This window comes from Salmo trutta, chromosome 14 (assembly GCF_901001165.1).
Source record: "Salmo trutta chromosome 14, fSalTru1.1, whole genome shotgun sequence".
Classification (NCBI taxonomy): Eukaryota; Metazoa; Chordata; class Actinopteri; order Salmoniformes; family Salmonidae; genus Salmo; species Salmo trutta.
The window spans coordinates 13,446,551-13,458,805 of NC_042970.1; the positions used below are offsets into that span (position 1 = coordinate 13,446,551).

General features: G+C 41.6%; 1 protein-coding gene across 2 annotated transcripts in view; it reads right to left on the minus strand.

Moving 5' to 3' along the window:
- LOC115207433 (chemokine-like protein TAFA-2) overlaps window positions 1-12,255 on the minus strand; it is a 157,664-nt gene that overhangs the window by 50,358 nt on the left and 95,051 nt on the right. For both annotated transcript variants that reach the window (XM_029774505.1, XM_029774504.1), the window contains exon 2: window positions 9,765-9,877. In XM_029774505.1, coding sequence (XP_029630365.1) covers window positions 9,765-9,876 — 112 coding nt within the window. In that variant the 5' untranslated portion in view covers window position 9,877. The remainder of the gene's footprint in view (window positions 1-9,764; window positions 9,878-12,255) is intronic.

Here is a 12,255-nt window from a genome sequence, read left to right on the forward strand (position 1 = left end):
GAGTTGCTATAGTCACCCCCAGGTCAAGGTGAATATGACCTGACAATTTTCTCTCAACTCACAATATGTGCCTTTCCCTAATAGGCCACACTGCAGAACAATGTCAAGAGACCTTTAAAAAAAGCAATTTCCAGAATCTCTCCAGCAGTCCCACCCATTATATTTTATGCTCCATTCACATAAAACGTGCTGCTCAGCCTTGGTTGTGTTTTTATGGGTTCGATGTGGACACTGTGCTGTGCTGTGCTGTGCTGTGCTGTACTTCATTCCAGCAGAGAGATGCAAGCCGGGGGGTAAAGGAGACATCGAGCACAGCTGAGAGATGGAGAGGCGATTGATAGACTGAATTTTAGAAGCTTACATTTCCATCGTTGCATGGCTGGAAAGAAAGGAGTGGAAGAGACGACCCATGGCTCTGTGACTGCTGCTGGGGTGGGGTTCTCCCACTGAAAACCCTGTTCAATGTTGCTTGGCTGGGAATGAGCACTGGTAAATGTCTGGAAGGATTTATATTATCTAACTGCACTTCAAAGGACAGTTATTAAAGCACATTTCTTTAATTAACGATCAGGGGCCGTCAATCTGCAACAGTAATAACAGCATGGGAATTAGTGTTTAGAAGAGGACATTAAACTTGCCTCACTTATTGTCAGCAATGTTGGGATAGCACTGTGACAAAACACTCCGATGGTAGGCTATTTGAAACATTCAGTCAGATGCTACGCTATTTGAAACATTCAGTCAGATGCTACGCTATTTGAAACATTCAGTCAGATGCTACGCTATTTGAAACATTCAGTCAGATGCTAAGCTATTTGAAACATTCAGTCAGATGCTACGCTATTTGAAACATTCAGTCAGATGCTACGCTATTTGAAACATTCAGTCAGATGCTAAGCTATTTGAAACATGCAGTCAGATGCTAAGCTATTTGAAACATTCAGTCAGATGCTAAGCTATTTAAACCATTCAGTCAGATGCTATGCTATTTGAAACATTCAGTCAGATGCTAAGCTATTTGAAACATTCAGTCAGATGCTACGCTATTTGAAACATTCAGTCAGATGCTAAGCTATTTGAAACATGCAGTCAGATGCTAAGCTATTTGAAATATTCAGTCAGATGTTAAGCTATTTGAAACATTCAGTCAGATGCTAAGCTATTTGAAACATTCAGTCAGATGCTAAGCTATTTGAAACATTCAGTCAGATGCTAAGCTATGCCTCAGCTGTGGGAGGGAAATAAAGCATAATCACAATAAAGAGCCCACAGACATATTACCCAGAGGGAATGGAAGAGATATGTTGTACGATGGTGTATATATTTGGATCCCCATTAGCTTCTACTTTAAACTGAATAGGCCTTAGAAAATAAAATGTCTTCTAGGAATTGGTATGAGCCAATCATAGCTCACCATGAAGCGAACCAATCATCACTCACCACATTTGAATAGAATCATGACGTCAAGGATAACAGAAATATCCATGGTCTTCTGCCAATGGCATACTTCCTCCAAAATGCTAATATCCCTCTCTGTAGAAATATAATAATCTTAATGAGCACTTGAAGAAATGTTTTCAATCACCAAGAGAAAATTAGAAAAATATATTGAACTTACACAAATCATTATCTTTACCCATGTACTAAACCTGCTCCCTGTAAATAGCACATAGGCCTACATATATAGACTACATGGGCTGAATATTTCAGCTCAATCACGAGCTAATCACACACAACCAAGAGGAACATGTTCTGAACCATAATCCTGACTTTGACACATTACCACCATATAATCTTTATAGTATATAATGCCCATCATTGGCATATTTATTGCTCTAAATTATTCAAGGCATTAGAAATTCAACAGAGAGTGTTAAAATCCAAGTGCAAAAGAATGGGACGGTGGCCAACTTGGAAGGTGATATCCTCAGCCTCAACCAAGCGTTTCCTGTTAACAACAACACAATTGACTGAACTTAAAAGGGGTTCCAATTGCCAGGTAAGGGCAAGGCTCTCAGTGTAGACCCAATTACTGCTACGCTGTTAGCACTTCTCCGCTAATTGCATTCATCATCACTGCAAATTCATTATCATCGAATCGAAGATCGAGGATCTCATCCCCGTCCCTCATTTCTATCAAAATCTAAAAACCACCAGGTTTCTTTTGAGTTACAGGGTAGTTAGAGGTAGGTAACTAGCTTCCAATGTGGTGTGGGATAATGGCTTTCTATTGGAACTCTAATTGGAGAAGGACAGGAGAGAGTGATCACTGCAGAGATGTGTGAACCGCTGGGCCACAGCAGGGGGTAGTACAATGAAAGATCATTTGAGATCATTTAGAGACACTCAACTAATGACTTGTCTAATTCGACCCACAATTGACATGACAACTACAGAAGTAACGACTCTTAACCTGATAACTACCATAGTAACCACTCTTGACCTGATAACTACAGTAGTAACCACTCTTGACCTGATAACTACAGTAGTAACCACTCTTGACCTGATAACTACATTAGTAACCACTCTTAACCTGATAACTACATTAGTAACCACTCTTAACCTGATAACTACCATAGTAACCACTCTTGACCTAATAACTACATTAGTAACCACTCTTGACCTGATAACTACAGTAGTAACCACTCTTAACCTGATAACTACAGTAGTAACCACTCTTAACCTGATAACTACATTAGTAACCACTCTTAACCTGATAACTACAGTAGTAACCACTCTTGACCTGATAACTACATTAGTAACCACTCTTGACCTGATAACTACATTAGTAACCACTCTTGACCTGATAACTACATTAGTAACCACTCTTAACTTGATAACTACATTAGTAACCACTCTTGACCTGACAACTACATTAGTAACCACTCTTAACCTGATAACTACAGTAGTAACCACTCTTAACCTGATAACTACATTAGTAACCACTCTTAACCTGATAACTACAGTAGTAACCACTCTTAACCTGATAACTACAGTAGTAACCACTCTTGACCTGATAACTACATTAGTAACCACTCTTGACCTGATAACTACAGTAGTAACCACTCTTAACCTGATAACTACAGTAGTAACCACTCTTAACCTGATAACTACAGTGGTACCCACTCTTGACCTGATAACTACAGTAGTAACCACTGTTGACCTGATAACTACATTAGTAACCACTCTTAACCTGATAACTACATTAGTAACAACTCTTAACCTGATAACTACAGTAGTAACCACTCTTGACCTGATAACTACAGTAGTAACCACTCTTAACCTGATAACTACATTAGTAACCACTCTTGACCTGATAACTACATTAGTAACCACTCTTAACCTGATAACTACAGTAGTAACCACTCTTGACCTGATAACTACATTAGTAACCACTCTTAACCTGATAACTACAGTAGTAACCACTCTTAACCTGATAACTACAGTAGTAACCACTCTTAACCTGATAACTACAGTAGTAACCACTCTTGACCTGATAACTACATTAGTAACCACTCTTGACCTGATAACTACATTAGTAACCACTCTTAACCTGATAACTACAGTAGTAACCACTCTTAACCTGATAACTACAGTAGTAACCACTCTTGACCTGATAACTACATTAGTAACCACTCTTGACCTGATAACTACAGTAGTAACCACTCTTAACCTGATAACTACAGTAGTAACCACTCTTAACCTGATAACTACAGTGGTACCCACTCTTGACCTGATAACTACAGTAGTAACCACTGTTGACCTGATAACTACATTAGTAACCACTCTTAACCTGATAACTACATTAGTAACCACTCTTAACCTGATAACTACAGTAGTAACCACTCTTAACCTGATAACTACAGTAGTAACCACTCTTAACCTGATAACTACATTAGTAACCACTCTTGATCTGATAACTACATTAGTAACCACTCTTAACCTGATAACTACAGTAGTAACCACTCTTGACCTGATAACTACATTAGTAACCACTCTTAACCTGATAACTACAGTAGTAACCACTCTTGACCTGATAACTACAGTAGTAACCACTCTTAACCTGATAACTACATTAGTAACCACTCTTGACCTGATAACTACATTAGTAACCACTCTTAACCTGATAACTACAGTAGTAACCACTCTTGACCTGATAACTACATTAGTAACCACTCTTAACCTGATAACTACAGTAGTAACCACTCTTGACCTGATAACTACAGTACAGTAGTAACCACTCTTGACCTGATATCTACATTAGTAACCACTCTTAACCTGATAACTACAGTAGTAACCACTCTTGTGTGATAGTTGTTGTTATTCATACTAACCCAACAATGCTTGTAAGGTATTGTTAACTTTCAAGCAAATCAACTCATATGTCTTTCTGTTATGACTCAACCTTTTACACGATAAATAATTCACCTAATGTGGCAACGTTCCTAAACACCTCACAAAGCACAGAAGAAGAACAACAACAACATACTGCAGTCTGCATATGAAAGATTCAAATCTCTAAGCGTTTACTATCCACTTCTTAAACAAATGGTATTTCTATATCAAATGTCTTCCTCCAGAACCTCAGTCCTTCATGGATAAACACTGCATCAAACCTCACATCCTCCCAGCTCATATAACCAGCTGCCATTCAGAGAGGTCTATAGCATAGGACTAATCTCAATGGTCTGCCACTAGGAAACAGAGCCACCTGACCTGAACCCCTCCCCTGTCTGTCACCAACAGCGCATTTCAAACAGGCCCCACGTCTCCATCATTTCCGTTTCCTCATCTTTATCTCCTCATCCCGATACATTGACATGGGCCACACACACACTCTGTCTTCTACACCACGTTCAGCTCTGTCCCTAGGGAGGCCATGACCTGCTCTGCCGCCACTGCCTGCCTGCTGCCCAGCAGAATGACAGCACTAGTCCCAGAGCTATGCTGTTCTCTCTGCCCTATTTTGGCTGTAGGCTACTTGATGTACACCATTACAAATCTGCAAGGCTCCCTAAAGACACACATGGCATCCAGAGTACAGAGTACAGACATCAGTCAGCCAGTCAGAACCAGTCTGATGCCATTATCTCACTGTTAGAAGACGGTATACTATATCTTTCAGAGGGGGGATATGGAAGCAGGAAATGCATTACAGTGACTGTTTGATTTCAAATCAAATTTTATTTGTCATATGCGCCGAATACAACAGGTGTAGACCTTACAGTGAAATGCTTACTTACAAGCCCTTAATCAACAATACAGTTATAAGAAAAATAAGAAATAAAAGTAACAAATAATTAAAGAGCATCAGTAAAATAATAATAGTGAGACTATATACAGTCGTGGCCAAAAGTTTTGAGAATGACACAAATATTAATTTTCACAAAGTCTGCTGCCTCAGTTTGTATGATGGGAATTTGCATATACTCCAGAATATTATTAAGAGTGATCAGATGAATTGCAATTAATTGCAAAGTCCCTCTTTGCCATGGAAATGAACTGAATCCCTAAAAAACATTTCCACTGCATTTCAGCCCTGCCACAAAAGGACCAGCTGACATCATGTCAGTGATTCTCTCATTAACACAGGTGTGAGTATTGACGAGGACAAGGCTGGAGATCACTCTGTCATGCTGATTGAGTTCGAATAACAGACTGGAAGCTTCAAAAGGAGTGGGGTGCTTGGAATCATTGTTCTTCCTCTGTCAGCCATGATTACCTGCAAGGAAACACGTGCCATCATCATTGCTTTGCACAAAAAGGGCTTCACAGGCAAAGATATTGCTGCCAGTAAGATTGCACCTAAATCAACCATTTATCGGATCATCAAGAACATCAAGGAGAGCGGTTCAATTGTTGTGAAGAAGGCTTCAGGGTGCCCAAGAAAATCCAGCAAGTGCCAGGACCGTCTCCTAAAGTTGATTCAGCTGCGGGATCGGGGCACCACCAGTACAGAGCTTGCTCAGGAATGGCAGCAGGCAGGTGTGAGTGCATCTGCACGCACAGTGAAGCAAAGACTTTTGGAGGATGGCCTGGTGTCAAGAAGGGCAGCAAAGAAGCCACTTCTCTCCAGGAAAAACATCAGGGACAGACTGATATTCTGCAAAAGGTACAAGGATTGGACTGCTGAGGACTGGGGTAAAGTCATTTTCTCTGATGAATCCCTATTCCGATTGTTTTGGGCATCTGGAAAAAAGCTTGTCCGGAGAAGACAAGGTGAGCGCTACAATCAGTCCTGTGTCATGCCAACAGTAAGGCATCCTGAGGCATCCTGAGACCACAACGTTGCCTAAGAACACAGCCATGAATAAAGAATGGTACCAACACATCCTCTGAGAGCAACTTCTCCCAACCATCCAGGAACAGTTTGGTGACAAAAAATGCCTTTTTTTACAGCATGATGGAGCACCTTGCCATAAGGCAAAAGTGATAACTAAGTGGCTCAGGGAACAAAACATCAATATTTTTGGTCCATGGCCAGGAAACTTCCCAGACCTTAATCCCATTGAGAACTTGTGGTCAATCCTCAAGAGGCGGGTGGACAAACAAAAACCCACAAATTCTGACAAACTCCAAGCATTGATTATGCAAGAATGGGCTGCCATCAGTCAGGATATGGCCCAGAAGTTAATTGACAGCATGCCAGGGTGGATTGCAAAGCTCTTGAAAAAGAAGGGTCAACACTGCAAATATTGACTCTGCATCAACTTCATGTAATTGTCAATAAAAGCCTTTGACACTTATGAAATGCTTGTAATTATACTTCAGTGTTCCATAGTAACATCTGACAAAAATATCTAAAGACACTGAGGCAGCAAACTTTGTGGAAATTAATATTTGTGTCATTCTCAAAACTCTTGGCCATGACTGTACAGGGGGTACCGGTACAGAGTCAATGTGATTTGATTATTAAAATGGAAAAGCTGAAGGCAGGAACAGGTTATGGGTCGTTTCAACACAGAAGAAAATAGTAAATATCGGTAGGCTGACTTAAATATTTGGTTTCTATTCTAAACAGACAAGAGATTAGACAGAGCCAAGTCATGGCTGGTTCACATAATGCTAGTCATACCAATTACCTCTGCACCCTGTGATTGGTCGACATCTCTGTCGATGTGACCTTTCTCATTGAAACATCTATGGTGCGCATTATATGGTTGTTAGATTCTCGTTAATTACTCATTGGTCACACAAGACCTGTGTGGTTGGGTGTCAGGTGATATCACTGCGACTGACAGGTAGTAGTAGCTCACTGTAGAAATTCAAAAATGAAAATCTCAAATAAGACATAAGTATCCAAACTACCATGATATGCTGTTGTGATGATGAACAAACCAAGATCAGTTTTAAATATCCATTCTGATTTGTAAAGGAACTGTCTCCTCATGATATGAAAGAATGGTGGCGCAGCAGTCTAAGGCACTGTATCTCAGTTCAATAGGTGTCACTACAGTCCTTGGTTCGAATCACCTCCGGCCGTGATTGGGAGTTCCATAGGGAGGCGCACAATTGGCCCAGCGTCGTCTGGGTTTGGCTGGGGTAGGCTGTCATTGTAAATAAGAATTTGTTCTTAACTGTACTTGCCTGGTTAAATAAAAAAAACATGTTTTTGACTAAAATGCTAATTCATATTTGCATATAAAAACAAGAATCTCATGGAGCATAAGAACCAGTGTGAGAATGATCCATTAGAGTGCATTACACAGTTTTAGAAAGTATTCACCATAAGCAAATATGCAAATATGGCGCTGGAATGCAAATGAGGGGGAATGACTGCACAATTTCAACTCATAAGCATATCTGCACAGTCTCATGTGATGTTAGTTAAACCTTAAACCCAACATAAACCAACAAAATAAATAAAAAATGTGAATACATTTTGGGATTCAGAGTTTTACAGCATCTATGAGCAGTAAGGTTTAATCCCTTACACTGTGAGATGTAACAGTGTGAGCATTTCATCTCCAGAAAAGCAGAGCTGTCACACCGCATCACACAATCAGCTTGGCCAATGTGTTTTTCACGCCCGCTTTACTTTCCACTGCATTTCAGCATCTGGCCATCCGGCTGCTGACTGACTAACAAATCAGAGAGAGCCTGATTGCTGTTTTCAAAATGAGATAAAAAATGGATCTGCTCGTAGTAATGTTTTTATTTGAATGAAATAAAGCCATTGAAAGATATCCAGACGATTGATGTGTTATGTGTTATTCAGGCGTACTTTTGATCTAGCGATTTCATGGATCTAAGTTGTACACTGTAGATCACACCAGCAAAAATCACCCCCCCCCCGTCTCCCTCTCATGACTATAACTAATGAATGTGGATGGTGCTTTGGGGGCTTGCAGTCTTATTAATGTGCTCAGCTGTGCTCTCGTCAGGTTACGGTGAAAGGTTCAATTGCTCTGGCGAGGCCCCCACCTCAATAAACAGCGGTGCTAAAGAGGTTTGTTTATTGGGCAGACCTTGGCTTGACCTCTGAAGCTGCGGGACCTGCCTTGTGATTACCTCAGTGTTGGCCCTGCCCTCAGAGACCAGTGGCTGGCAACTAGTCCACTTCCCAGGGCTGTCGAGTGGCTGTGTGGTCTGGCCATCTCTTCAAAATCAATCACACTCACTCCGCATAGTGGTGCACCCACCTCTATGGAAACGAACATGGCTTGTGGCCATACTACAGGCGCTTGGATACTAGTAGATTTTTGGAAGACTAATAATGTACTCAAGTGAGTTTATCATGAGAACATTTGAAACTTTAGGTCTTTTCCCTGTCTCTAGTAGCCTGGGGTTTCATTTCATCTGTGATCACGGTGTTGCTGTTCCAGTGTTGTTGTTTTGTCTAATGCAGAGACGTCTCTCCAGTCGGCTGTCGTTATGACCTCATTATTTCAATGTGATGTCACAGTTTCTACCTTTTCGCCCTGGGGAGCACTCACTCTCTCCCAATCACTAAAATCGCTCTGAACTTCACAACGGTTCTCCTAAAGCTGCAAATGTCTGTTGTTTTGTTATATTGGCTTTTTGTTCGAAGCCAAAAAAACTCCAAATCAATACGTGACCCCAGAGCACCGTACATTCCTATCTACATCAGCCTCTCCTCATTTCACTGTCACACAACTAATACGCGTCCATTCATTATTTACAGTGAGATCTGTTGGAGTGAAGAACTGATCCATATGACTGCTTTTACAGTGAGATCTGTTGGAGGGAAGAACTGATCAATATGACTGCTTTTACAGTGAGATCTGTTGGAGGGAAGAACTGATCAATATGACTGCTTTTACAGTGAGATCTGTTGGAGGGAAGAACTGATCAATATACTGCTTTTACAGTAGGCTACATTATCCTAGCACCTGACCATTGTAAACAACCTCACCTCTTCACTGTGATAGCTGATAGCAATGTGTTGTGGTGAGCTTTCTGGCCCAAAATGTCTGCCTGACATCGACTAGTTGGAAGCTACTAAAGCCATACAATGTCAAGTGCTTTGAAGACCTGGTGGAAGAGATATGTTAAGCCATGTAAATCAAATCCATCATACTGTATAGGAAATATTTTACATTAAGTACTGTGTTATAACATGTTGTTACATAGTAGGTGATTTGCATTTACCCCGTAATAGTTGAACAGTTTCCGTTATTGCACATATTGATTAAGTTCTTACACAATTTGCTGACAGTAATTACACACGTCATTATGATGAGGATGTGTTCCACGTGCCCATAGAGATGCTTACAGTATCTACTGTAATTGTGTTGACATACCTATGTGACTTCTGTGTGACGAAGCGAGGGTCAGCTGTCCCCAGAGAGACACCAGACAGACGGCCAGCAGCAGCACCCTTCTGCACACGCTCCGTAGGTCTCTCTCCCGCATTCTGAAAAGACGGTGGGGAAAACTTGGTCAGTCACATATCAGTCATTAGGGCATTTTTGGGGTGTCATACAGGAGTGGCGTAGCGACAACACTCAATATACAGCACTACAGTACAACTCCACACATTTCACTGTTGTATTCGGCGCATGTGACAAATACAATTTGATTTGAATAAGAGTAGGTTCCATGTCAGCTCTGCCCTGCACAGAGACAGCAAGACAGAATCACCATGGAGAAAGCAACTGGCTTTGTGCGTTGGACCCCTTATGAGCACTAGTGATCAGCATCATCTGTCCCATCCTACTGATACAGTACAATGTGGCTTCCTTCCCACAAACCAGAATAACAGATTCAGGATCTTAATTTGATTACATTTACATTTACATTTTATGACCACTGTGAATTCCAGTTTACTGTTTGATCGACTGCAAGGATTCGTGCTTTCTTCACAGAGACGAACACACCCATATTGATTCAGTGTAAACTGACTTAGGTAAATAACTTGTTAGTATTCACGTGTAAACATACAGTAGACAGGTGCTTTTCATTTCTCCTAAAATTGTGTTGTATTATCTTACCAAAACATAGCTACAGGAACGCTGCAGCAACCACAAACCCACCACAACTTCCAGTACTGTACTTCTCTATAGTCCAAGAAGATCTACAAATAGAACGTCTGACTGTCCCTTATTCCCCAGCTTCCCTCTTTACAAATGACGCCTCACTGTCCCTTTTTCCCCCGTTTCCCTCTTTATAAATGACGTCTGACTGTCCCTTATTCCCCCGTTTCTCTCTTTATAAATTACGTCTGACTGTCCCTTTTCCCCCCGTTTCCCTCTTTATAAATGATGTCTGACTGTCCCTTATTTCCCTGTTTCCCTCTTTATAAATGACGTCTGACTGTCCCTTTCCTCCCGTTTCCCTCTTTATAAATGACGTCTGACTGTCGCTTATGCCATTTCCCTCTTTCCCTCTTTATAAATGACGTCTGACTGTCCCTTATTCCCCCGTGTCCCTCTTTATAAATGACGTCTGACTGTCCCTTATTCCCCCGTTTCCCTCTTTATAAATTACGTCTGACTGTCCCTTATCCCATTTCCCTCTTTATAAATGATGTCTGTCTTTCACTCATTCCCTTGTTTCCTCTCCCCCTCCTCCCCCTCCTCCCCCTAGACCCGGGAGGGAGGTTACTAGGTAATAGTGTTTGGGTGGTCTGTCTTGCCTAGCATTTCCCAGCTCACTAATCTTCATGTAGTGTTCAGGGTCTGTTGTCCAGTAATACAGTGTGGCTGTGTAAGAGGTCCTGGGAGAGGACTACAAACAATGCAATCAGAGGCTCATCTTATTGCCAACAGAGCATGCTCCTCTCACAGAAAAAAACTGTCACAAATCACAGGCATCCTTTCAACGCCTTGCCAGTGTATCCACTTGAATTAGTGAAAATATTGTTTTCATGCAAAGAGCTTAACTCTTGCTTATTTGGCAGTGGCTGGTGAAGAGAGTAGGGAGGGAGACATCTACAGTTGTAGAGCTGGGTGGCATCTAATGGGAGGTTCTATCTACTGTAGCCTATGTAGAGGAGGCTTCTTTGATGGCTTCTGTCAAGTACAACCAGACGTGGATTCGGATAGTGTTTTTTTCCCTTTCTTTGAGCGTTTCATTCAGCCAGCCTTGAGTGCCAGATGGGTGGTTTTTTAACCGTTTTGGGGCAATTCCATTTTGACACCTGGTTATATTGCGCCACCAGGTAAGCTGAACTAAGCACAGTAAGAATGTGAAATAAAACAAATACCATTTGAACCCAGGTCTGGGCACAACCTCCATCTACCTAACCAGACCAGACCACTGTGTTCAGGTGGCTGAAGGGACTTGGAAAACAGTGATGATGGGACCAGGTGGCGTATCAGAACAGTTGGGAGAGGAATGGAAAACCAGCTGAACAGGTGAAAATATCGCTTGGTGACTACTGGTCCTAGACCTGTATGTGCTTTATTTAGCCAACTCTGACTATTGTTGTCACACCATGCATGTATGGCATGACAACGATTGTCAGACGAGTTGGCTCAACTCCTTGCATGTGGCATGCATGGCAACACATGCATGGCATGACAATTATAGAGGAGTTGGCTCAGGCACATACAGGCCTGGGACATGACACCACCAGGTTAGTTGAGGGAGGCTGAGGGATGGTCTTTCTGCATACATGCCATACATACCGTATACAAACTGTATAATACACGTCTCCTTCTCAAAACCCATTGGAGGAGAAGGTCAGAGGCGAGGGACCTCTGGCTTTCTCATCCAATGGGTTTTTGAGAAGGAAACGAGGAGAGAGGACGTGAGGAGTATGCAATTGAGATTTTTCCACAGTACATCTCC